General features: G+C 51.1%; 1 protein-coding gene and 1 long non-coding RNA gene across 3 annotated transcripts in view; one reads left to right on the top strand and one right to left on the bottom strand.

Annotated features, from left to right (window-relative positions):
• Nucleotides 1-5,230: 5,230 nt before the first annotated feature.
• On the bottom strand, nucleotides 5,231-13,274 carry LOC132000838 (uncharacterized). Its single transcript, XR_009399465.1, has 3 exons — nucleotides 12,794-13,274; nucleotides 10,420-10,618; nucleotides 5,231-5,431 (listed from the first exon to the last, which is right to left on the bottom strand). It is a non-coding gene; the product is annotated as an uncharacterized LOC132000838 (long non-coding RNA).
• Nucleotides 12,114-27,022, top strand: part of TRABD2B (TraB domain containing 2B) — a 198,475-nt gene continuing 183,566 nt past the window's right edge. Inside the window, exons 1-2 of one of the 2 annotated variants that reach the window (XM_059374661.1) lie at nucleotides 12,114-12,701; nucleotides 14,725-15,285. In XM_059374661.1, the coding sequence (XP_059230644.1) occupies nucleotides 12,600-12,701; nucleotides 14,725-15,285 (663 nt within the window). In that variant the 5' untranslated portion in view covers nucleotides 12,114-12,599. The remainder of the gene's footprint in view (nucleotides 12,702-14,724; nucleotides 15,286-27,022) is intronic. The other variant, XM_059374662.1, reaches the window with a different exon arrangement.

Below are 27,022 nucleotides of genomic sequence, written 5' to 3'. Positions count from 1 at the left end.
AGGCAGTGTGGTGTTGCTGTAAATATATATATCAGTGGAGCAAAATAGTCCAAATATAGGCCCACACATCAGCAACAAATGATTTTTTATTAAGGTGCAAAGGCAATGCAGTACAGAAAGGATAATCTTTTTAACACATGAGACTGGGATGATAGTCATTTCCAAAGAAGAAGGAGGAGGAGGAGGAAGAGGAGGAAGAAAAGGGAGGAGGAGGAGCTCTTGATCCCTACCTCACACTTCATACAAAATTCAACTGAAAATGGATTACTGAACCTAATTGTAAAACCTAAAACTATAAAACTTCTGGGAGAAAGCCAAGGAAAGAAAACCTTAGTGACCATGAGTCAGACCAAGATCTTTAAAATAAGGCACAAAAAGCACGAGTTATTAAAGAAACAAAAAACCTGGATTTCTTAGAAGTTAAAAAAATTTGCTCTTCAGAAGGCATTCTTCAGAAAACGAAAATACAAGCCATGTCCTGGGAGAAAACATGAATCTGCAAAACTCTTGTTTGACAAAAGATTTGTGAACACAATATTGAGGAAGTTATCACAAGTCAGGAAAAAGTCAAACAGCCCAGTAGTCCATGTGCCAAAACTTCGAACAAAGGATTCACTCACTAAGAATGTCAAAGAAGTACAAGAAAGAGGCAACATCATTAGTCACTGGAGAAGTGCACATTAAAACCACAATGAGAGACCACTTCACACCAACAAGGATGACTATAATCACAAAAATGGGACAGGTCAAGTGTTGGTGAGGGGTTGGAACAAATGGCATTCTCCCACCTCTTACATCTTGTTAAATGCCTGACACAGTGGAAGTGCCCCCAATATGTTATCAATTAGCCGTAGCAGCCATTAGGAATATGAACGATGCACAAAGTTAAATGAAAAGCACAGACACACGCTCTACCCTCATGAGGCTTCTGTCTAGCCATATTCTCTCCCTCTAGATGTGACAGTCCTTTGAATTCACTGTCTTAATAATTCACTGTCTGAAGAACTGTTTTCCTAGTCCTGCTCTAATTAATGTTTTAGGTTATGGCTGGAAACAGTGATTACTTCAGCTGTGGGATGTCTGGAAGTCTGGAGGAAAAAGGCTCTAGAACGGTGAAGAAATGGTTGGCACTGATTCGGCTAGACCTCTAGCATGAGCTGCTGATTTGAGAGGAGAAGAAAGAAGTAGGACTGCTAGACAGTCTGGACAGATTAAGGGAAAAGCTCTGAGGCAGAAAATTCAGCTAAGCGGGGGCACTTCTGCCACTTGGAAGGCTGACTGGATTCAAAGGGTCATTGCTTCTCGACGGAGGCAGCTGTGGTATATTGAAAGAGCAAGTCTACAATCAGAACAGCTTAGCAGCTGGAAGATTCTGGACAAATCATTTAATCTCTCTTAGCCTCCAATCCCTGGGCACATAGATGACAGATGTACAACTTAGTAAATCAATGAATGAGACAACTGCAGAATGTTGGAACCAGCATGGGTTCTAGGAACAAGGAATCTTTTTTAATTATTTTTAATTTAAAGTCAATCAGCCAAGGTATAGTACATCCTTAGTTTTTGATACAATGTTCAATGATTCATTAGTGGAGCTTAACACCCAGTGCTCATCATACCATGTGCCCTCTTTAATGCCCATCACCACACAAGGAATCTTTAAAATGGTGATCAAGAGAGTAGACACAGGCAAAACCTTTTACATAAGGAAGGGAAGAAAGAACAATGAGTCACTCTGTGTCTCAAGGTCACTCTGTGACCTTGTCTCTGTGAATCTATGAATAGTGACCTTGTCTCTGTGAATCTATGACGAAGACAGTGGAGAAGACTTGCTCCATGGGATCCCGAGGGAGGGAACCAGCCCCTTGTGGATATAAGGTATGCTGATGCACACCTCAGACAGGTGGAGGAAGACTCGATTTACAGATGTTTCTAAATTTTAAGAGTTGCTTTAAAGAGGAGTTGGCTACCTCAGAAGGAAGTGAGTTTCCTGTCGCTAAATGTCGTAAGTAGCCTCTGGGTAGGATTAATGAGAAGACGTAGCATGCATAACAGATGAGAAGGAGAGAATCCAACCCGAATTCTAAATTGAGAAAAATGGAGGTTCGAATTTGGATATGACGAGTTTAGAGGGAAAGCAGGGCATGCAAGTAGAGGAGGGAACGTCTGTAACTGGGGGTACACCTGGAACGTCATCATGAAAATGTCGAGAACTAAAGAAAGTCAACAGACTCCCCATTACTGGTTTGGGTAAGTAAAGGCCAAGTGATTCTAAATATTTGCAGAAGTGTGCTGGTGGGCATCCCCCAAGCCACTGCCAGCTTGCACCGTGCCTGGTGGAGTCAAACACAGAGGCAGGTCCTCGCCTCCGGCTGGATAGCACTGCCCGCTCACGTCCTCAGCAGAGCGCCCTTGTGCGCAGTGTACCCTGTCCCACTACTCGATGTGGGGGCTCTGGAGACCCCCGTGCCATGGACACTCAAGACTTCTTCAGAAGGTGTCCATGTTGCAGATGACTCGTGCTCTTTTATAACTATTTTTTAAAATTTTATTTATTTATGATAGAGAGAGATAGTGAGAGAGGGAACACCAGTGTGGGGAAGCTAGAGAGGGAGAAGCAGACTCCCTGCTGAGCAGGGGGCCTGATACGGGGCTCGATCCCAGGATAATGGAATCATGACCTGAATTGAAGGCAGAGGCTTAACCACCTGAGCCACCCAGGTGCCCCTATAACTATTTATTTACTTGAGAGAGAGAGAGAGCGCGAGAGCGCATTTGCAGAGGGGAGAGGGAGGAGAAGCCGAGGGAGAGGGAGTGAGAAGTTCTTAAACAAGCTCCATGCCCGGCTGAGAGCCTGACCCAGGGCTCCTTCTCACGACCCTGAGATCATGACCTGAGCCGCCGTCAAGAATTAGACGCGCAGCCAAGTGAGCCACCCAGGTGCCCCTTATAACTTTTTCAGAAGAGCGCCACAGTGTTTATCCTAGGACAGGACGTACCTTAGAGCCCTCTTCTTATCAGTATTATTAATAATAATCATAAAAGTAATATTCCCAGCTTCGACCGTACACCAAGTGCTCTCAGGTCCATCAGCTTGATCCCCACAACAAAGCTGCGAGCCCCGCCTTGCTGTTGTTTTCGCTCCACAGATGAGGACAAGGAGATCTGGAGAGGAAGCTGGGAAGTTGTGAAGCTTTTTCTTATACAGCTTGTGTTTGGCAGTTACAAGCTCTTAGTCACTATAGAAATGCATACACTGGGGCGCCTGGGTGGCTCAGCGGGTTGAAGCCTCTGCCTTCAGCTCAGGTCCTGATCCTAGGACCTGGGATGGAGCCCCGAGCCCCACATTGGGCTCTCTGCTCAGCAGGGAGCCTGCTTCCTCCTCTCTCTCTGCCTGCCTCTCTGCCTACTTGTGATTTCTGTCAAATAAATAAATAAATAAATCTTTAAAAAAAAAAAAAGAAAGAAAAGAAATGCATACATTAACTTGCATAAATTGCATGGGTCCTGCAAGTGCCCAGATAAAAGGAGGAAGCTGAAAGACCCACATCACCCCTAGATGATGGTTGAACCACCAATTACCTCCCCTTAACCCTTTATACTTCATTTAGCTCTGCTTGAGTCCATCTGGACAACCACTGTACTTGCTCTCTCCTGCCTCAGCCTGGCCCTCTCATTCTGGTGAATCCCAAATTTTGGCCCCTTTGGATAGCCTCCTGTTCTTAACTCCTTCCTATGAAGACACGCCGCACGAATGGTTCTACTCTGAATGACTGCATCCTCGGACAGGTCATGGGGGCTCCCTTCTTTGAAACTGTCATATGCTAGCTGCCTTCCCTCAATAGCAGCTGAAATGTCCCACCAAAGATTAGCCTGTCCACTGCCTTTGGATCTCAAGTGTATTGCGCTCTCTCTCGTGCCTCTCGAGGCTGTCTCCGGTAGAGCCCTCTCTCCCTGGAATCCCAAGTTCCTTCCCTCTGCTCATCCTTCCTATCAGCATATAAGCACCCTGTATGATCCATGTTCTAAAAGGTCTCTCCATTGCCCCCATGTTCTTATGCCACTCCATTACTTTTAAGCCTTTTCCCCCACAGCCTGAGAAGGGTTGCCTGAACTGGCTGTTTCTGCTTCCTCTCCTCCCTCTGTTCTCAAGCTGTGGAGTTTTTGTCCCTAGCAATCCACTGAAATGCCTCCCGGCGACCTCCCTACGGTCAAATCTAATGGTCACTTCCCTGGTTTCTTTCACTGGGTATCCTGCCTTCTTGCCTTCTGGTGTTCTTCTACTTCTGTTGCTTGGGGGTGGAGGCTCCTCTCTCAAACTGGAAATGAGTAGGTCCTCTGGTGTTAGCCGCAGGCTTTCTCTGTCTTCTCTGTCTTTCAGGTGGGCCCTTTGCTTTAAATAGCTTTAAACAGCATCCCTGGGCAATGGAACCCAACCTTCCAGTCTGGACCACTCTGCTGAGCCCCGCGCTCACATGTAGGCTGCTTCCCTAGCACCTCCAGGACCCCAGTGGGCAGCTCATACTTAACATGACCTAAAACTGGATTTTTGTCACCCCCCCCACCCCCACTCACTCCCTCAGCCTTCCCCTCTCAGTAAATGCAGCCAGTCCCTCAGGACAAAAATCTCAGTGTTTCTTTGATTCCTCTGGCCCCTTCATCCCCATGGCCTACCTGCCATCTGGCTCTAACTGTATGATCCAAATCTGCTCACTTTCCTGGTTCTCCTACAACCTCCTCACCCCAAGCACTGCCCTAAAGCCCTTAGTGGGCTCCTGAGGCCCACGCTACAGTCTGATCCATCTTCTAAAAATGCCAATCAGGTCATGTTACTCCTCTTTAAAACCCTCCTCTAGCTTCTCAGCAAAGCTGGAATTCCTTTGACCCACATCTCTTTGTGATCTCTTAGGATTTTCTCCCTTGTGTCCGATGCATCCAGCTTTGCTGGATTTCTGTCTTGTCCCAAACACACCAAAGGTGGCTTTCTTCTTTCGGGGCTTTGCCCTCCACTGGGAATGCTCTTTCCACAGATCTTTTCCTGGCAAACTCTTCCTGGTTCACCAGACACTCTATGACTTCCATTGTCTCCACTGGTAATGGTTACCACTCTATTATTTGTCTTCCTTAACTAGGAAGTAAGGTCTGTGGGAGCAAAAACTCTACCTATGTGGTTGCCCAGTTCTTTAGCACCAGGCACGGAGTAGACTCACCACACACATGCGATGCATGAAGGAACGAATGATTCCTCTCATGCCCTTTCAGGAGTCACCATCGCTACCACATGCCAGGCACAAAAGTAGGCACCTGCTGAGTGTGAGCTCCGTCAGGCACATGGCAGGCTCTGGAGCCACACTGCCTTGTTTCAGATCCTGGCTCCACTCATGACCGGCTGTGTGACTCTGGGCAGGTTTGGGGACCTCAGTTTCCTCATCTGTAAAATAAGGATAATAATAGTCTCTTCCTCATCAATTTACTACAAACGAGTAAGAGGTAACACATTTAAATAAAGTGATAAGAACAGTGTTGGGTACACAGGACATTGTCAGTAAAAGTTTGTGAAGATGAGAACCTCCAGGGGCACCTGGGTGGCTCAGGGGATTAAGCCTCTGCCTTTGGCTCAGGTCATGATTTCAGGGTCCTGGGATCGAGCCCCTCAGTGGGTTCTCTGCTCAGCAGGGAGCCTACTTCCCCTCTACCCCCTTACCCCCCACCTGCCTCTCTGCCTACTTGTGCTCTCTCTCTGTCAAATAAATTAAAAAAAAAAAAAGATGAGAACCTCTAAACAGCCACGCTGTAAGACAGGATTCCTCAATCTCAGTATGACTGGTATTCTGTGGGGGGAGAGTTCCTTGTTGTGGGAACTGTCCCACTCACGGTAGGATGCTTAACAGCACCCAGGATTTCTACCCATCAGAGGCCAGCAGCACCTTCCCAGTTATGATAACCAAAAATGTCTTTAGATATTGCTGAGCGTTTCCATGAGGGCAGAAAGAGCAAAACCATTTTCTGTAGGGCTTATACTTTTACTCCTATAGACAAATATGAAATTGGAAGTTCTCTGAGTTTAAATAAGTTGCCCAAAGTCTTACTACAACCTCCGTAGATGCAGGCGTCACCAGCACTCTCACCCCAAGAATTGCCCTAGTGCCCTAGTGCCTTTGTATCCTTAGGGATACAAAGCAAAGGAGCCAGAATTCATACTCCTGTCTTTCTGGTCCCACAGCACATGGTCTTTTCTCCACGGCTTACCCTGTTGGAGGCCCGAGCCCCCCTTCCCTCCCCCCAGCCGGCTCACACACTCACAGATCCGTGCTAATTACATAGCAATGTAAAACGTTATATGTGGTTTGTTATTTTATATCCAGGAACATGGCCTATAGCCTTCATTACATAAAGCAGCTGTGTGTATACTCGGGGTCTAAGTGCTACTTAGTGGTCAGCTCGATAGGGTATTTTGTTTCAGGCATCACATTTCTTTTTCCCCTTTCCATACTTCTTCTGAATCCTAAAAGGAGGGATGGAGCCTGGCACAGCTTGGCTAGAGTGAAGGCACAAGTCTCCTAAAGGACAATTGTCCCATGTCCTAATGAGGTGAGAGACAGTCCAGGATGTGCTGTATGCGGTGTGAAGTGTCCCCCAGTGATTGTGCGCGCGCGCGCGCGCGCGTGTGTGTGAGTGTGTGTGTGTGTGATCAGAAGCCACACCCAATCAGCTCATGCTACCCATGCTACCTTTCCACCTGTGTCAGAAAGGAAGCAAGTGGTTTCATAGAAAGAACTAGACCGTCCAGGCCTCTAATCATCAACTGTGACTTGAATATGCCATGTATCCCCTCTGAGACTCTGTTTCCTAATCTTTAAAATGGGGTAAAAATATCTGTCTCACAGTGTTGCCGAGACCCGTTAGATAAAAGGTCCTGCACAGAACTGGTCTACGACAACCCCTAGCTGCTTGCCCGCCTGCACCTGCAGATCGCCTCCTGCCACCAACTGTGCCACCCAAAACCGCCCTCCAGTCCACCTTCTTCTCCAGCCTGGATGTCCTATTCCCAGCCCCACAGCCGTCCCTGCGCTTTCTCTTTCCATCTGTTGAAATGCTACCTTTCCTTCATTGCCTAAGTCAAATCTCCACTACTCCTAGATGATGTCCTTGACATTCCAATTCTCTCTGATGTCTCCTGACTCTCACAATACTACAGCACTCACTTGGCACTTAAATGCATTGCAACTAGATGCCTGAGTATTTCCATCTTGTTTCAAAACTGCAAGTAGCCAGAGGTCCGGACCATACTCCTTCATGCCTAGTACACTATATGGTACATGTGGGGATGCAATAAGCATTTGTGAATTAAGTCAGTGCAGAGCACTGGTGTGTCACTGATGCCTGCACACATCTCACCTAGAACCTGACATGGAGTCACTCTCAATTCCACCTGCAATTCATGCAGGGCAAGCTGGGAAGAATATATCCTCTGAATGGTAAGACCAAGGGCTTCCCACATTCATGCATGGCCCTTCCTGCTGCAGTCTTATTTCCAACCTTCCTTAGTGTTTCTGAAATGCTAAGTCTCCCTCGTCATCATTCACAGATTCCCAAATATGTCAGACCCTTAAACTCCCATACCTCTGCACATGCTCTTTCTACTGTCTGAAATAACCTTCTCCTCTTCATCCTCCCCCTCCAAATCTCACTCAACCTTGAAGATCAACTTTATTTTTATTTATTTATTTGCTATTATCCATTATTTATTTGTCATTATTTGTTATTTATTTATTTATATATCTTTATAAATATTTGATATATTTATATATAAATATATAATTAAATACATTTATATATATATAAATATATATATATATATATTTGGTTTTCATTTATCTTACCTTCTTACAAAGAACTTTGCTGATTTCCTCTCTCTGAAGTCTGACTTTCTCAACAAAAGTTGCTCCCCTAACATATACTCACACCCCATGTGTCTCCTAAATCACATGATTTGTATCTCTTGTCTCCCTCCCTGGATGGCAAGTTCTGTGAGGACAACATGTGGGCTGATTCCTTCCTGTTCTCCACACCTCCACTGAGCTGGACCACAGGTGGGCGTTCTTTCTTTTTTTTTTTTTTTAATTATTCTTTTTAAGTTGTTTTTGTTTTGCTTTGCTGTTTGTTTGTTTGTTTGTTTGTTTGTTTTACGAGGCTATCTTGTGTAGTGACTCCAATCCATGCCCTGCAATCCTGTGTCTATTTCCGCACTTCCATGAGGGAATGCCCTTTTCTGAATCATCTCAGTATCTGATATTTTCTAGTTCTTTCCATCCCTCTAGACTGTCTTCAGCACTGTTGATGCTGCAGGGTCCTGGAATCTGCTCTTCTTCCCCCACCCTCCCTGCCCCCAAAGCAGTCCTGTCTTTCAGTCATCAGCAGTTAACTTCCGGACAAGGAAGGCTGGGCTGGAGAAGCCAGAGCTCGGGTGAGTGAGAGATGGGCACATCTGGAATAGGGGCTGAACTAGAAGTCAGGCCCGGCGGGGCCCATCTGAAAACACCAGTGGGGCCAGCAACCCAAGCAATGGCCAGCCAAGAGGGCAGCCATCGGGCCCAGAGCAAAGTACCTCCTTTGGGTCAGCTGAACAGGGAGCCCCTCGTTTCCTTCCCTGAGGGATGCCCTTTGGCAGGACCCGGGGCTCCTGGATCTATTTAAGAGGCAGATTTTGTTGGTTTAGTTACGCTACAAGGCTTCTGTGTCTGCCCGGGCTGTTACAGCCTACAGATTCCTGGTACCCATCTGATTGAACAACTTCATTAAATTGCAATAAAAGGAAAGTGGGCCGGATGTGCACTGGAGAGGAGGCAGGTGGCTGAGTCCGGCGCCTGCTTCCTGAGCCCAGTGCCTTTCCCATCCTGCCTACAGGCCCCAGGGCAGGCAGTGGTCATGGCGTTCTGAACTCTAGTGTTGGACACAGAAGATTCTTAAGGGCTATTTTCTCCATGAGCCTGCTCATACCAGTGGCAGGGCAACCGAGGTCCAGTGAGGCCAGCCGAACTCTCTGAAGTTTCTCAGGGAGGCATTAGCAGAAGCAACAGTGAATCTCCAGGATTTTAGGACTGCTCATTGGGACTTATCTCACTCCACCAAGTGGGAGGAAAAAATTGTTAGAAAACACTAAGACCCTTGTTCTTGAGGAGCACCCTTTCCTGGAGGCCCAAACTTGTTTGTCCCTTGTTTTTTGGTAACAGCTTTATGGAAATATAATTCATATACCGTACAATTCGTTCATTTAAAGTGTATAATTCAACCGTTTGTAGTATGTCCACAGCGTTTTGCTAACTTCACCATAATTAATTCTCGACGATTTTCATTACTCCCCAAAGCAACCCAGTACTTTTCACCCCAGGTCCCTCAAGTTCCCTGTTCCTCCTAATCCTACTAATCTACTTGCTGCCTCTATTATTCTCTGCCTCTGGACCTTTTATACGAGTAAATCATATTATTTTTGCCTTTTTGTGACTGGTTTCCTTTATTCTGTGTAACATTTTCAAAACTGATCTGCACAGAAGTGTGTATCAGTACTTCATTTCTTTTTCTGGACAAATATTCCAGCATGAGAATATATCACATTTTGTATGTCCACTCATCTATAGATGGACATTTGGGTTGTTTGTCCTGTCTAGTTATCTTCAACAATACTACTACTTTGTGTGGATGAATGTTTTTAACTTTCTTTCCAGCTAGGAGTGGAAAAACCTGTTCATTCTTGCATCTTATTAACAATATCCATAACAATGCTGGTGGAGATCCAAAGTATTGTGCACAGATTGACTTAGAAAAATAGGGCAGGAGGGGCCCCTGGGTGGCTCAGTCAGTTAAGCATCCATCTCTTGATTTCGGCTCAAGTCATGATCTCAGAGTTGTGAGACTGAGTCCTGCATCAGACTCTGCACTGAGTGTGGAACCTGCTTAAGGTTCTCTCTCTCCGCCCCTCCCCAGCTCAATCTCTCAAAAAAAAAAAAAAATATATATATATATATATATTTATTATTTATATATATATTTATTATATATATATATATTTATATTTATAAGGAAGCTGGATGGAGAAAGTGAGGCACAGAGAGGTTAACTCTTCTGACTCTGGTCACACAGCCATAAGATAGGGCCATGAAGGAAGAAGTCATAGCTGGTACTCATAACAATTAGCCAATGAAACTTTTATAATTTTAGGGGAAAAAGACTTGGAACATTTTAAAAATCACACACACACTCACAGGCCTCATTGCTTTAATTATATGGGTCCATTTTTAACTTGATCAGGTCCTTTGTTACCCTCTGTCTGCCTTGTGTCTTCTAACTCCCCATGTCACCCTCCCTCTCAGTGGAATGAACTCCTCCCCCCACCTCTCAACTGTTTTACCTCATCCTTACCAAAAGCAGTGGGAGCTCTGGAGCCTCGGGGAACAGGGATTCTTTAAAGGACTTCTCTTTTGTCACAGCTGCAGTTCTCAGAGCTCTGTGTGTGGGACACATGGAGCCACACTATTCTCTCACAGCATCCGGGCACTCTGGCCTGCTCTGCATCTGTCGCCAGATGTGTGCTCGCTGAGAATGAGGTGGGTCTGGATACCTAGTTGTTTGAACCATATGAAATTGCCAACATTAGTTATTTCGGATCTATAAAAACAACAATCTCATGTGGTTCAACCTGCAAGTCTCTGGTATCCCTGTCCTTCTCTTCCGTGTTCTGGTCCCCAGCGTGGCTGGAAGACACAACTTCAGGTCCTGCCACTGGCCTTCTGTTCCAAGGTCCCTCCCAGGAGTCTTCACTGAGCCTCCAAGCTATGTTAGGAGACCTTCCTCTCTGTTTGTAATCTGCAGTGCTTTTGTCTGTTCTGGTACTCATTGCCTGATTTTAACTGCCTCTTTGCATAACTGTCCCTTCCTTTCTCTCTAGGCTATGGGCTCCTGACAATTCTACCTAATCCCATACTTAGTCTCTTTTGTCAGCATAGGAGGAATTAGTGAAGTCTCATTTAATAGCACTAAGCAAGGGTGCCTGTGACTCAGTTTCCCCACTTGCTGAAAATGGCCCAGAAGCCTGTGCCCTGCCCTTTGGTTTTCTCTAAGCTTCATTCCCTTCTCAGGAAGAGAAGGTTGGTTTTAAGGGCTCTCTCAATTCCTGTGGTGTAAGGTTTGGGAGTATGAATCTTCCCTGTTCCCTGGCCATTTACAGGGATCCTGGGCAGGTCCAAGGAAGTTAATGAGACAAGACTGTTTAAATGGAAGGTGCCAAGGAGTTGTGAGGAAGACTACTTTGTTGTTTTGTTTTAATTCAGCTAGAGTTTGCAGAGCACCTACTAAGCACATGCCAGTGTTAGCCAGGAGCAGTGTGATACAAAGTTGTAATTACCAGTTTCCCTGGTTTCCCTTTGAGCGCTGCCTTCCCCCCCAGTCTGGGAGTGCCTGCCCACTCCTGCTTCTATCGCTGTTAACTCCCACCAGGACCTGCGCATCAAATGCTTAGGGGATGCTGGTTCGCATCCCCGAATTCATCACCCAACCCTGTCCACGGAAAAGCCCACTGAAGTTGGCTGAGCGGAGCCTCGGCCCGGGCGCCCCCTGGTGGCCGCGAACGGAAGCTACGGCTGGCGGGGAGCGGGCCAGGGGAAGGGGGAGCGATGGGGGAGGAGGAGGCACGGACAGGGGAGGAGAGGAAAAAGTTGCGCTGGGAAGTTTGGAAAGTGGGGAAGTGGCTGCTGCGGGCTTCGCCTCCCTCCGCGCGTGTGTGAGGGAGCGAGCGAGGGAGCGAGAGAAGAGCGAGCGAGCGCCTGCCATGCCCATCAGACCCCGCCTCGCTGCGCCCGGGCGCGGAGCTCGCCCCGACTCCCTGCGGCCCGGCCCGGCCCGGCGCGGCCCGGCGCGGCCCCGGCCCCCCGCCCCCCGCGCCGGGTCCTCCCCTCCCCCCGCCCCGGCGGCCCCAGCCCCCCGCCCGGCCCGGCTCCGCGCCGCTCTCCCGCCCTCCTCCCTCCCTCCCTCCCGGCCGCGGAGCAGCATGGCGGAGCCCGGGCAGCGGCCGCGCGGCCGCCCGCCGCCCCTCTGAGCCCGGCTCTGGGGCAGCCGGGCGCCCCAGACCCGACCCCCGCCCCGCCGCGCCCGCCGCCGCACTTGTCCCACCGCGCGCCCCCTGGAGCGCCGCGCACCCCTGGGACCCTTGCGCGCCCGGCTCCCCGCGTAACACGGGACCCCGCGCGCCCGGGGAGCCCGGTACCGCCCCGGGACCCCGTGCGTCCCTGGACCGCGACGCAGCTCCGGGACGTCGGCGCGCTCTGGGACCCGCGCGCTCTCAGAACCCCGGACTCGGCCAACCCGGCTGCGCGCCTGGGGAGGGGCCCCGCCTCAGAGGGTCCCCCTCTTCCAGCAGACGGAGCCCCGCCCCAGAGGGACCCCCAGGTCCGGCAGGGACACCCAGCCCCGCCCCAGAGGGCTCCCAGCATCCCGTCGCTGGAGCCCCGCGTCCCGGAGGAACCTCCGTGCCCAGCTGGGGGCTCCTCGCCCCGCCGAGGGGGCGCCGCCCAGGAGGGTCCCCGCGCCCCGCGGGCCCCGGCAGGATGCACGCCGCCCTGGCGGGGCCGCTGCTCGCCGCCCTCCTCGCCACCGCCCGCGCCCGCCCGCAGCCCCCGGACGGAGGACAGTGCCGGCCGCCCGGATCGGTGAGCGAGCGCCTGCCCAGCCACTCTCCCGGCTGCCCAGCCACTCCAACCCGTGGGGACGAGGGCTGGGGGGTCCTGCCTTCCGCACCCACCTCAGCCCACCCGCTCCATCTCCGCTCTCCGGGCGCTGCCTCGGGCGCCCTTCCCCGGCTCCTGCCGCCCGGGGTCCAGCTCCGCGCCGGGAGCCGAGATGGGGCGCTCCCTCTCCAGCTCCTTCTCCACACGCTGACGCTCTCGGGCTCTCCTCGACTTTCGCTCCTGGTCCTGCTTGGACGTTTCCTCCCTCTACCCCTTTGACTCGCTTCTTTCTCACTTTATCCTGTCTTTACCCTTCTGCTTGCTCTCTGCCCACTTCTGACCCTGTTTCTACCATCCCTTGTCCTTCTCTGTTCTGACTTCCATCAGACCTTTCCTCTCCAATTTCCACTCTGTCCCTCTCACAGGCTTCCCTCTCCCCCGTTCCTCCCACTCTAACCTAAGGCAAACTTTCTCCCTGGTGCTGGTTCCCATCGCTATCTCCCTCTCCAGCCCAGGGCCCAGCACCCAGTCTCCCAACTGCCCCCATTTCACTAAAAGGAGGAAGATTCCAGAGGAGAAGAAAAGGAAGTGCCAGGGCATGCTGGCCTAATATCTCCTTGGGAGCTGAGTAATTACTGGTTCTTCTAAATTTTCCTTCTCAACTACAGAATCCCTTGATTTCTCTCAGTCTCCCTCCCTCCAGGTGTAAATTGATGCATTGAAAATAACACTTATTTGGAGGCCAGGGAACAGGAAAAGCCTTTGTAGGGTCCTCGCTCACTGCTGGGTTAGCAGGGAGTTAGTTGACCTTGGGCAAGGTGCACCTCCAGCGTCCTGATTTTTGCAGGAACTGGGAGGTCAGTGGCCAGCTGGGAGCTCCGGGCAAGTCTAGCTCCTGTATGCTAGGATTCACGATTTTTAGTTGTTAGTAAAATAAGGTAATGATCTCCCACCCACCTTGTCACACAGTTTTCATTTGTGCTGGAATCAGGCAGAAACATTTTATAGGTTGACCTAGGGCTGCAGGTTGTCAGTAGCCCATCCAGGGGCTTTTCTGGTTGGAAAATGACTTTGCCTGGGAGAAATGATAGTCTCTTTCTCGTGCGCTTTAAGTCCTGGTCCAGTGCTAGATCTGGAGAAAGGACCTCTGTGTCCATGCCCCTCCTCACCCCCACAAACACTTCTCAGAGCTTCAGATCTTAGAAGATGACAGAGTTGGAGTTGAGGCCAGGTATAGCGTTTTAGGGGAGGAGTTCGAAGCCCCAGGGTATGTACATTTCTTGGGACTAAGTCCGAGTATTTAGCCTGCAGCTTTTAAAGTGCTTTCTCATCTGTGGTGGAGCCAAGCAGCATACACTCCAGGCCTTCCCTCCGACTAGAACGCCGGATCCGCCCTGGTGAATGGGAAGTAGCTGTTTAAATAGGTGTGCTATTTTTAATAGGTGTTCTGCTTTCAAAGTGCTCTTGGCATTTATCTTCTAATGGCTGGATTTAAAAGTTATATGACTTCCTCCCTTCTTGCCAGAGCAGGACTCTTGGTCCCCCTCTCCCCCACCCTCCACACGCAACACCACCGGGGAAGGTTTGGCTTGGCCGGGCACGAATGTTCTCAGGTGCTGCAGCGGTCCTTGGCCCTCACAGGGAAAGCTAATCGGAAGGAGAGCTTCCTTTGGTGCGTGCCTCCTCTGTGCCTGGCGCTGCGCTTAGGGCTCACTAACGGGTGTTTTCTCTTGTCACCGTCCCCTGAGGTGCTGCTTTCACCCCCATTTCACAGATGGGGAAACCGAGTCTGTGGGAAGTGGAACAGTGTGCTTAAGATCATGCAGCTGAGACAGGACAAAGGTGGCATTTGAATGTGGGTCTTCCTGCTTCCGAAGTCCTTGCTCTTGCCCTGAGCCCTAGTGGGCCTCTGCCTCCCAACCCACCCCTACCCACGTCTCCCTAGGCTACCCCAGGTTTCCTGCACTGCCTGCAGCCTCACTGCCTGCCTTCTCTCCCACTGCAGCAGAGGGAGCTGAACTCCTTCCTGTGGACGATCCGGCGTGACCCCCCGGCGTACCTTTTTGGCACCATCCACGTGCCCTACACGCGCGTGTGGGACTTCATCCCGGACAACTCCAAGGCAGCCTTTCAGGCCAGCGCTCGCGTCTACTTTGAGCTGGACCTGACCGACCCCTATACCATCTCGGCGCTGGCCAGCTGCCAGCTGCTCCCGCACGGTGAGAACCTGCAGGACGTGCTGCCGCGGGAGCTCTACTGGCGCCTGAAGCGCCACCTGGACTACGTGAAGCTGATGATGCCCTCGTGGATGACGCCAGCGCAGCGGGGCAAGGGGCTCTATGCCGACTACCTGTTCAACGCCATCGCGGGCAACTGGGAGCGCAAGAGACCTGTGTGGGTGATGCTCATGGTCAACTCGCTCACGGAGACGGACGTGCGCTCCCGCGGCGTGCCTGTGCTGGATCTCTACCTGGCCCAGCAGGCCGAGAGGATGAAGAAGAGCACCGGGGCCGTGGAGCGGGTGGAGGAGCAGTGCCACCCTCTTAATGGGCTCAACTTCTCCCAGGTAGGCTCTTGGCTGAACCGGGCAGCCCTGCTGTCTTTCTCTCTGATAGCCTTCCTCCTTCAGGCGCCTTCCTATGGGAGAGGCTCTTTCCTATGGGAGAGGCTCTTTCAGGTGGGGAGTCACCTCTCCGGCGCCTTGAGTGGTGGGTCGGGGGCAAGCTGGTATGTGCTAGAATTTGGGCTAAGAGTTGGGGTGTCTGCTTCTATCTCAACGTGCTACCTGTTGGGTTAGGCACTCCCCACTTGCTGTGCTTGCCTGAGCGGAAAGAATTTTCCTGGGAGCATCAGAGTGAGGAAAACAAAAAGAGCAAAGCTGCAGGTTTGTGTCCAGCTTCACCGAGGCCCCCGGGGTCTCAGGAGCAGGAGGCTGTCCTGAGGCGGTTCCGTGAGCCTGCCTGGGCAGCAGCGTGTATGGACAGAGGGTGCACAGAGGGAGTCGTGGTTCCTGCAACTTTGGGGGCAGGGGATGTGTCGTGGACCCAGTGCCCCATGACTCTGGCTGACTGTTGAGGATTAAGCACTGCTGAGTTGCGCACCCCGTCCACCAGCCTGGGCCTGCTCTTGCCTGGCTCTAGGCGACCCTCGGACTGCCTCCCTGGGCCTGGAGAAAGTCAACAAGGAGAGTTTTGGGGTTAATAATTTCAGAGCAGTGTGTTCACTTAAAGGTTGACAGTTCTGGTCTCTGGACCTCAAGAGTAGGGGCAGTGGGGGAAGGGAAGAGCTTTGGAGGTTTAAAGTCTCCAGCTGCCAGAGACCTGATCCAGCAAAATGTCATTAAAAGCCCCATCTCCGTGGGCAGAGGTCACTTGTAACTCACTGGCCCCAAACTCAGCTCGGAGACCCTGGGAACAATGAGTTCACATCTGTGCCTGGAGGACAGGCTGTCAATCTGGAGACAGGGGCTCCACATCAGGGCTGGTGGCTCCGGCAAGGAGGCGCAAAAACAGGGCTTGGGCCAAGGAGCCGGGTGGGATGCAGCCCCCAAGGCATGCTTCTCCGTTCAGGAGGCAGCCTCGTAAGTTGGCCAGGCTAGAAACTACCACTGGGACCAGACCTGCTTGCCGCTCCCAGGATGTGGCAGACTCTTCCCCAGGGAAACAGTGGCAGAAACCGATCCCCCTTTGGAGATCTTCTGGCCTTTGTTTTTCCAGGGGAAATGCAATATTGTCCCCGGGGAGGTAAGAAGCCAGATTGATTTGCCGGCCAAATGAAAGGCCGGTTTGTCGGTTCTCCTGCTGGCTCTCCCATAATTGTGGAGTCCTTACCCAGAGGGCCCCAGTGGCAGGAATATTGGGGCAGTTAGTCACGCCCCGCAGGGTTCTGACTACGCCTGACTCCTTCTCCACGGGGGAAAATCCTGTGCATTCTCTGGCCCGGGCCCTGAAGCCTCTGCACATAGCGGCTTTCTCCCTCTGAAGTGACTTTTCTCTTGCCAGCCTCGGGAGCTGATATTATCTGTGTCGGGCTCCACAGTGCTCACCGCCCATCTCATTTTGGAGGCAGGTTTGTGGGAGGCCTCTCTGTTCAGAGACCTCACGTCTGGCCTCGATATCTTTTTTAGGCCGGGGAGGTGGGGCATCTGAGATCCCTGTCCGTACCCTCTTTGTACCAACCACAGAGGAATCGGAGGAGAGCTAGAGGGAGCCTAGAGAGCCCTCTGGTGCGAGAGCCCCTGGCTTTAATCTGTCTCTCTTAAAACAACAAAACTATCTTTCTTCGGTGTCTGGAAACGCTGCTGTTCAACCAAATGACGGCTTTGGTAGGTTGAAAACATTTGCTGGCAAGTGTGTGAAGTTACGTTTTAGGAAAAGTTCCCGAGAGCCATTTATCGGCCAGCAAGGAGCCCGCTGACAGTCTCCAAAGCCCATGTTTGAAGATCAAACGGACTCAAATCTCTGGTTTCAAAAATGCGCCCACCCCATCCACCAGCCTGGGCGCGCTGTTAAAATTGTTCTTGGGTCGAGCTCCTCAAGAGGGATGTAGGAAGCAAGCCCGGAACAAAAGAAAGCAGGACTCCTCTTGGTTCCCTAATCTGCACACCCTTCACCACCTGCCAGAGTGTCCGAGCCCCGCCAATTTGTCCTGTTATCATTTTGGAGCGAGGTGCTGAAATCTCTCCTCCATCCCCGTGGGCAGCTGCGGGCTGACTGGGAAGGGAGGGATTCCAGGGCTTGGGCGGATGGCCGTGTTAAGGGTCCTCAACCCCAAAGTCAGAAACGAGCAGCCTTCTCCGTAAAATTGTATGTGCGCGCGCACAGTTTGATATGAACATCTGTGATGCATTATTGTACCAAAATATCTGTTAAGTGCATCAGATTTTTATTTTTTCTTTCCTCTCAGCATTACTGTTATTGCAAAATATTTGGTGCGGGGAAACAATGAGAGAGGAAGGCGGGAAAAAGGAACCTTTAAAGAGAGAGACTTTTTGTTAAGAGCTAGGGTTTTAGTTTGAGTTTTAGTATTTCTCAAATTTTTATATTTTCTTCTAGGCAGAAATCGCGCATGTTTCCTTTGCTAAGAGGAGAAAGAAAGCGTACATTTTAGGATTCCATGGGGAGGAGGAGCCCCTGAAAACGTGTCTGGTCTCTGATTTCAATATAAACTGAGAGGGCTGGGCCCAGCATGAACGTGGGTTTGCAGTGTGACCTTGGGCAAGTCAGTTCCCCTCTCTTGGCCTGGTTTTTCCTGCCTGTGAGATGAGATGCCAGGATTAGGTCATTATTGAAGCCCCTTCCAGGCCTGACATTCCACGGGACAGTTGGACTCCATTCCACCTGCCAGGCCCCCTGCACGCAGGAGGCAGCTTTTCAATTTTGGTGGATGCTGGCTCAGGTGAGCACTCAGAAAGTCTGGACTACTTGCCCAAGGTCACGTGGCTGATGAGGAACAGAGCCAGTCTAGCTGGCCCTAAAAGAAGCCTTCCCGCTTCCTGCTGCCCTGTGCCCACTCCGTATTTCCTGTCCTTCTCCGATTCTTCCTGCTGTTTCTTTCTCCCCTTTAGGGCTCAAGAGCCTAACATTTTACTTCTTGGAGCACTTCTACTTAGAGAGAAAGTATTTTGTTTGGCTATGGGGCTGGAGTGATGATGGTGAAGGCCCTGCTGTGTTAGACAGCTCACACAGCAGCTGAGAGACAGCAGACTTGCTTCTGGGTTTCAGTCCCTGCTCTGGCTCTAAAGCCAATGACTCAGGTATAACTTGGTGTTGCCGTCTGTCAAATGGGGCAGGGGTGACCGGCCTTCCACAATCGAGGGGGTTTTGTGAGGCAATGAGAAGACACTGCTTGTGTGTAAAATGACTACTTCGATGTAGGTCCTGTGCTTGGGAAACAGTTAGGGCAGGGCTCCAGGACAGGGGAAGAGGAAGGTGCCAGGGGACACCTCATCTCTGCCCTGTAACACCTTCTCCATCAGCCATATCCACGCCCCTCCTTTATAGAGCAGAGCAACACTGGAGTGGGGTGGTGGCAGCCCCTGCCCACGGGGACCTGAGGATGCCTGAGCCTTGAGTCCCGATCTTGTGACAATCTTGGGACCTGCAGATTTCAATCAGCTCTGTCGGCTGCCTCCCGAGACTGGCACTGGCTGCCACTAACTAGCAGGGCTAATCAGGGGATGTCCTTCTCCCTCTAGGGGGCCTCAGTCCTCCCCCACCCGGAACAGTGGACACACTGGATGAGAATGCCTCTAAGTCCGTACTTCTCCAGGCATAACATAGCAAGGACTCCGCTATTCTGTACTTGTTTGTGTTGTAACAGACATGTGGACGTTACCCACCCGATGTGTATAAAGCCTGAGCCCTCAGGCATAGTGGCCAAGGGTGTCCAGAAAGTTTGTAAAATTCTTCAACCCCCTCACTAGAGAGATAGAAACCATGAAACCATCATTGATTGAGCTCTGCCTCCACACAGGGCCCTGCGTTACACTTCATAAGTACACATTCTCTGGTGCTCATGGAGATATGACAAGTCATATCATCATGTCTCTTTGACAGACAATAAATGGGGGCAGTGTTTACACAGCCAGGCTGGGGGACTCAGCATTCCAACTCAGGTGTGTCTGATGCTAGAGCCCAAGCTTTTCGGACATCTGAAAGATGAGTTCATTTTTGTTTTTAGTAGTCAGATGACACTACCTGGTGATGTGTGCGTGTGTGTGTGTGTGTGTGTGTGTGTGTGTGTGTTGGAGTTGGGGGGAGATAATCATTTTTTGCCAAAAATTAAATAAAATATGATAGAGATCATTGAAATGGGCCAAAATTGATTTTCTCCTTGGCTTATAAATTGGATCTGAAGGTGATTCTAAAATAGAAGTTCCCAAAGACATTCTGCGCATGAGCTGCTTTCTTGGAAGGAGTCCCTAGCTTTCCAAGGGACCACTGTGAATCTGTGCCCCTAACACTGGCTAAGTCAGCACGGTTGAACAAAGAAGAGTCTCCCTATAGTCAGAGTGCCTGTACTTATACCCTGAGGGGCCAGCACATGTTATTAGGTGCTCAACAAATACTTGGGGAATGAAAGAATGAATGAATGAATGGTCAGACACCATGCGATGACCATGCTTCCCTTCTGCCATCCTGCACTAAGGGATGAGTGAATGGAGAATGAATGGAGACTGCATAAGCCACAGTGGGGAACCTCCTCCTTGAACTTGAATAGCTCCACGCGTTCCTACGGGGACACAAAATGTCGACATCATCAAGTGGGTAGTGCACCTACAAAGCAGGCTCTAGCCCTCACCTCATTCCTCCCTTGCCTATGACTTTGGGCTAGTCCTTTCCCCTCTCTGGGCCTCAGTTGCTCCCTCTGTCCCTCGAGGGGTTGGCTGGATAATTTCCAGGGTCAGCCCCATTCTGACTTCTCCGGCACTCGTCTCTGGCCCCCACATCTTAAAGGCCCCGGGGCCACCCTGAGGTTTTGAGCCTGGGCGGGGCTGATAGTCTAATCTGCTGATACCTAATTATCTGGAAGCCTGTTGGTTCCGGTGGGTGATCCTGCTACCTCCCGCTGCCAGTCTGTGGAGCAGAGAGCCCAGCCTGCCGTGGCACAGCCCCTGGACACCTGCCCAGCCTCGGAGCCTCTCCTTCCCTGGGGCTCCTTTCCCTCACTGGCTTCCTCACTCACTCAGCCCGAGTGCCTTCCTGTGCTGGGTGGTGCAGGGCTGGGGGCAGACCTGGGAATGGCCTAGTCTTTAGCTGCAGAGAGTTCACTGTCAAGCCAGGGAGAGTGGGGATCATTAGTCCCATTTTAAAGCCGTAGCAACTGAGGCATACAGCAACTGTATATTAGTCTCTCTTGCGTCCTGGTTCTCCACACCTCGCAAGGAGACTCTGTTCTTCCTTTCTCTTCCTATTGTATGTGCCCATATTTCAGAACATGTCTCTCATTTCCCATCCTGCAGGAGTGGCCATTCTCAAGTCCTCCCACCCTCCCTGAGCCTCCACAGCAACCACAGCAGGCAATGACCCTGGTCCCTCGAGCCTGCAGCTCTGGTCCCTACTCAGGGCCTCCTATCAGATCTCTGTGCCCTTCCAGGAATGAAGGGAACAGACACCTCCCCGAGGCTCCCAGGTCATGCTGAGTTCTCTTCTCCCCAGAGGTCACCCAGGGGGTGCGAGCCCCTCAATCAGAGTTGGATCAGAACAAGCTGGCCTAGTAACACCAGATCCTAGACCGAGAGACAAGGACCCTCCAGCCTCACCTTTGCCCGGTGCTTCTGCAGCCCGCCCCATCTGCTGTCTCCTACTGGAGCTCTGTGCTTAGGAGTTGTTCAGCCAATGTGTGTCACATGGTATGGAAGTACCTCTGGGGACCCCCTAGCACTGACCCCTGGCATGCGTAATCCCAGGTTCTTTGTGTGCATGGAGAGCGGTTTGCTGAGAATCCCTGCTGGCTCGGCAGGCTCTGTCCGCTCTCCTTGACCTGGGTAACTCACACTTGAACATAGAATATATTTTCCCAACATGTGGCAGGAGGAAAACAAACTCAGGAGCAGACACACAGGATGGCTTAGGTACCACCATCAAAGGAGAGCGAGGCCAGAAAGCCAGAGGTGACCAAGATGTCATGAAATAGTCTAGTCTTGGGATCAGAAGCTCACAGCGTGAAGTCTTCCACACTTGCATACTCTCTGAATCATACGCCAGGACCCGGCGGCTCGGGGAATCTAAGAATGGTGAAATCTTAGAACATGAGGCTCAGAGGCATTTTTTGACTCGAAGAATCTTCACATCATGAAATCCTAGCCGCTGAGCTTTGAAGAATTTTCAGCTCATAGACACAGACTTCTAAAATCTTAAGAGTTGGAAGGGACCAGTCCTCAAGAATTCCAAGAAGCCCCATCGGCAAACACATTGATCTCCTTCCCACAACCCGCCAACCCGATCCTGGGCCACAGGGAGAAAGCGTGAGCGGGGAAGCACTCTGTGACGGAGATAAAAATGGGAATGTGCCTTTGTTAATAGTTCCCATTTGGACATCTCTTAAAGCCAGGAAGAGGTCGCCTGGTAATGCAGCTTTCCAAGGGAGGAAGCTGAAGAATGCGAGGACAGCCATGGCCTGGCAGCGTTCTTCCCCCCTTGAGTTTGCTTCTAAGTAATATCCACTTCACTCCCTTTTATCCCCCATCACTGGCTCTCTGTCCGCCTACTTAATCCACAGGCAGCTGGTGGCCCAGCCTTCAGTTGTGCTCAGCGGCTGCCAAGCTGTCTCGCCTAGCAGCTCCTTGAGATCACAGGCTTTTAAATCTACGCAGTATATCCGCTGGAACACAAAACTGTTGCCCCAAGCTTGGAAACACTGTTGCTTTGCTGAGCCCCCTCCCTCTCCAGGAATTTCCTCCCTTTCTCTTCTAATTCTGAATCTTGTGCGATTTCCAAGGCTCCGCTCAAAGCTGTGCCTCCTCCAAGAAGTCCTCCTGGAATGCTCCTAAATCTAATCTACTCTGGAAGACTCAGGCCAAAGCTTTCCCTGGTGACCCAGTCACGTACGTTCTGTGTTCTTTCCCTCTGTGGAATTTCTTCTTATGACATTTTATGATATTCTCTCCACACATATTTTACTTTGTAAGTATTACCGAGACAGTCTTTTCTTTCCTAATAGACCGTGATTCAACATCTAGCACCAGCTAAGCTCACAATTGATTACAAAATTAGACAGAATGTGCTCCTGTTCTAAAGTTGGGGCTTTGCGGTGTATTCTGTGGTTGGGGTGTTGGCAGCCCTGGATGCTAAGAAAGGGCCGCCTCTTGGCCTCTGTATTCACCGAAAGTCCTCAGACTTCCTACCTGAGACAGCAGAAGAGTTCAGTCCCATTGCTGGCCCATTTGTTCAGCACTTTGTGACATCCGTGGGCGCTACTGGATTTCTCTCTCTCTCCATCCTAGAACACTTTCTCTTCCTCATCTGTTACTTGCAAACAAAGGGCTCTTTTTCCCCTCCTCTTTACTATCCATAGCACACTTGAGCCTCTCCAGGCTCACTACTGTCCCACTTTATTTTCCGTTTAAAATGTTTTATTTTATCCCTTACTGGCTACTTGGATTTTGGGCCCCCGTGATGCTGACCTCTTCTAGTTCTGGCTCCCTCCCTCTCTGTCACACAGTCCTTGGTCATGCCTCCATGCACAGGCTTCTGCTGTTCCTTCTACCTGACAGCCCTTTCCAGTATTTATTGTTCAGCTGACTCGGACTCCTCTGAAGTGGTTAGGATTCCTAAGGGCAATCATTTTTAAAGCCTGGACTCTTCCAATGCCCCTTTATAGCCAGACTTTAATCCGTGGTCGCTGGATTGTATGCTGTGGGCAGACGCCACCTAATGCTAACTCAGCAGTTTGTGTTTAGATGCTATGATGTAATTGATTTTCAGCACTGTGGGACTTTTTCATTTATTTATTTATGTCTTTTTAAAATTGAGGTATAATTAACATAACATTCAGGTATACAGCGTACTGATTCAATATTTGTATATATTGCAAAAAAGCATTGTGTCTTTGGAGGATCGATGGGTGTCTCAGTCTGCGGACTGCTAGAATAACAAAATCCCATAGACCGAGTGGCTCAAACAACAGAAATTTACTTTGCTGGAGGCTGGAAGTCTGAGACTGGGGTGGGAGAGGTGGACAGAGCAAGAGAGAGTGGGAGAGAGAGAGCGAGAGAGATGAGATGAGTTGAAAGTGGGAAAGAGCTAGCATTCTGATGTCTCTTCTTATAAGGGCACTAAGCCTGTCACAAGGTCCCCACCTTCATGACCTCTTCTAAACTGAATTATGTCATAAACTCTCCGTCTCCTAATACCATCATTGTGGGGGCTTGGGCTCCAACATATGAATTAGGGTGAGGAAGACACATTCAGACTCTATCAGTGGGTGAGTTGTACCGGGACCCCCCCCGAATGCCTGAGTGCCCCTGAAACAAGCCAAGTCACAGGCCAGGCCCATGCAACCCAGAGCCCTGTGCCACCTTTGGGTGACAGCCTGGGATGACAGGACAGGTGCAGTGGCACCTGCTGGTGGGGTCTGTCCCTCCCCTGACTCAGTAAGGTGGGAGATTTGGGATCAGCATCTGACCACTTCCTCCCTCCCCTACAGGCAGGGCAAGTAGCTCCCCTGCCCTGAGTCCTGAGACCTTGTTTGTCACCTTTTATTCTTGGGGTTCACTCTTCCCATCGGGTCAGGAAGAGCAGGGGGAAGTGTTAAGATTTGCTTCTCATTGGCTCTTAAATCTTTTGTGCAAAGCGTCCTCCCTGCCTCCCTCATTCAGAGGAACATCCTGGTCTGCACTCTACCTTTAAAAATAAGACTTAGTCTTTATTTACATAGCAAGGGCATGGACTCCGCTCAGAACCCCCACTTCTGCAAAGCCTTGGCTGGGGACAGCCCCAGGCTCCTTCAGTGTCCAGGATCACCGAATTCCTTGGGAAACTGGGAGTTTCAGTAACCTTGGCAGTGTCAGTAACCTTGGACTAGGTATATGACATTTCTGTGCCTCTGTCTTCTCCTCAGTCACCTTCATCCTGCCCTTGGAGGAATTTCTTGCTTAGTGTAAAGCACTATAGTACATACAGTACCAGATGCAAAACTCCCACTCAGGGAACACTAGCTCACACTTTTTAGCACGAGAAGTGCTTTGTAGCTCTCACTTTGTGCCAGACGTTGGGATAAGTGCTGGACATCCAGACGTGATCAAGAGCGATGTTGCTTTTCCCGGGAGCTGCTTCCTTTTGGAGTGGGGAGGAGGTTGAGGGAGGTCGCCGCCTGTAACCTGGTGTTGGGGGAACACTGTCCTGGGAAGATCTGGGAAGGCTTCCCGGAGGAAGCCTAGATGAGGTCGAGATCTTAAAGCGTAATAAAAGTTAGCAGGCCGGTGCTGCGGGATGCTAGGCCCGGGAGACTGGCGATGCCTACACCGGACATTGGGGCGGGACCCGCCGTCCTGCTGCGTGGGCTGCGGCCAGGAGAGGCCGAAGGAAACCGCCGGCTTGGGGTCTGCCTTCCGCGGCCGCAGCCTGCCGCCCCTTGGGACCGACCGCAGGATGGAGCCCGGCGGTCTGGGAGCTGGGTCCGCTTTGCCCCGGCCGCGCGGCCAGCTCTCTGGCCCCGCGAGCTCCAGTGCACGTTTCTTTAGAAGTGCGGCGGGCGGGAGGGGCCGCGGCGGGTGGCACGAGCCGCACCTTGGGGCGAGCCGCGGCCGCCGGGGCCAGCCCAGCCCGGGAAGCCGCAGGGCAAAGTTAAAAGGCGAGGCTTTTTTCCCCCTCCGCTTCTTCTGTTTCAAGGACTTACCTGCTTCCTCCCTATTAAGGTTATTTAAAGTTTCCTGGCCGGTATTACCTCCTGGGGACTTAATGCGCCTTCTAGGCCATTCGTCATTCAAGTCCCGGTCCCATTTTAAAGCCCTTTGAAAAGGAAGATGCGGGCAGAGAAAGCCTTTTGGAAATCTCCCTGGCTCAGCCTTGGTTCACAGGGTTTCCATTTCTTGAACCGCTCAGCCTTGAGTCTGAGAGGAGACAGAAGTGTACTTGGCAGAGGTAATTCCAATCATTTGCATCCCGCTTTGCAATTTTCAGTCTTGGACTGGCTTTACCACTCTTCCTCCCCTCCCCCACGAGGACACCTACTAGGGCCTACCTCAGTTTCCTGCCCCTCCTTCCGTTTTTTTCAACTCCCAATGCTTCACTCCCACAGCCTCCCCAGCTGGGTGGCTGGAAGCATCTGTTGGATTATGAGACATTTTCCAACACCAGACCCGCTAGTGGGGCTGCCGTTCCTCTGGAAGAGCTCTGGGCTGGTCGTGGGAAGGGTAAACTGAGACACTGCTGGACCTCAGTGGTAATAATTCTTGGTCATTGTACTTGACCTTGACTGGGATGTTAAGTTGACCCAGCATGACAAAAGCCCCATGCCTAGGCCTGCTGGTAGTCTGGCAGGTGGTTTTCTATTATTCTGCTCCCATCCGTGTAGTTTTGCCAAGAGGGTGGTGAGAAAGGAATGCAGTGTTCTTGGTGGAGATCTTGCAGGTTGAAGGGGCTCTGGGACCCTGGAGATGGGGGTGGCAAAAAGTCGTGAGGGGAAGCAAGTGGACTGTTAGTCAGAATTGCCAGGTTGGGAACATGCAGAGGGCAGGCAGAGAAGTGTTTCCATCCTTCCCTCTGTTAACTTGATTCTGCCTTTTCCTATCCAGCCCCCAAGAGAGCCATTGTTGCTTAGTGCCTGTCCGGCGCTAGGTCCCTGGTGTGTCACAGTAAATTCCTATAACAGTCCTGAAAGGCAGCTATTATTTTCAGCGTTTTGAGGAAATTGAGGCTAAGTACTTTTTGCAAAATGGTGGAGCCAGGATTTGTGCTTAGATCTTCTGCTACATTCGTAGAGAGACCGGACTGGAGTCGGAATTCCCACTACACCACTCTGGCTGGAGGGCTGGGGTATGTTTTCACATCTGACAAAACGGGGTTCGCGTAGTATTTCCCCCCTGGTGTGTCGTGAAGAGTAAATGAGGTAATGCCTACAAAACCACCTCGCCCGAGCGCCTGGCATGCAGCTCGAGGTGCTGAATGCTAACCCTGCTGGTTGAAGTCGTGGTCCTTGTAATGACTGTAATTGGCTCATGTTCACACAGTCTTGAGGTGAAACCCAGCCCGCAAGGAAGATGGTCCTTGATCCCCTAGGCTCTCAAGCCCTGAGCATCACCCAGAGCAGGGATGCGTATGCTTAGCTGACCTGATTGGAACCGTGGGGCCTGACCACCCAGAGCGTGATCCTTTTTTGCTGACCATCTGTGGTGTATAATGTCCAACTGCATCCTTCCTGGTTTGGCTTCCCTGTGATTTCCCACTGCTCCCTGGAGTAAGGACACACTAGACAGAGCGATTGAAAAATGTAGGCTGGAGACCCAGGCTCGGAGCCCAGCTCTGTCACGGTATCGATCATGACCTGGGCAGATTCCCTATCTAAGGGTCCTTTCCCTCCACTGCAGAGTTCAGTTGAATGTTAACAGCAACAACTCCAAGTAGTGGGGAGAATTGAGGGATAAAGCCTGGGAAGGACTTGATTAACCCCTGAGCCACTCTGTGCTTTCAGTCTTTCTTGATGTGCAGGTATTTTTCCTATTCTCTTTCTCCCAGAGAGAAACACAGGTTTCTCCTGCGATCCCACAGCGGGGGGGGGGGGGGGGGGGGGGGGGGGCCTCAATGCTCCCCGGAGGGAGGGGGGACGGACAAGGGGCAGCGGTGCGAACGTCCGTGAGGTGC

The sequence above is a fragment of the Mustela nigripes genome, chromosome 14 (assembly GCF_022355385.1).
Source record: "Mustela nigripes isolate SB6536 chromosome 14, MUSNIG.SB6536, whole genome shotgun sequence".
NCBI lineage: Eukaryota > Metazoa > Chordata > Mammalia > Carnivora > Mustelidae > Mustela > Mustela nigripes.
Note: the sequence above shows the minus strand (reverse complement) of the source record. Positions and strands in the feature narration are given on the sequence as shown.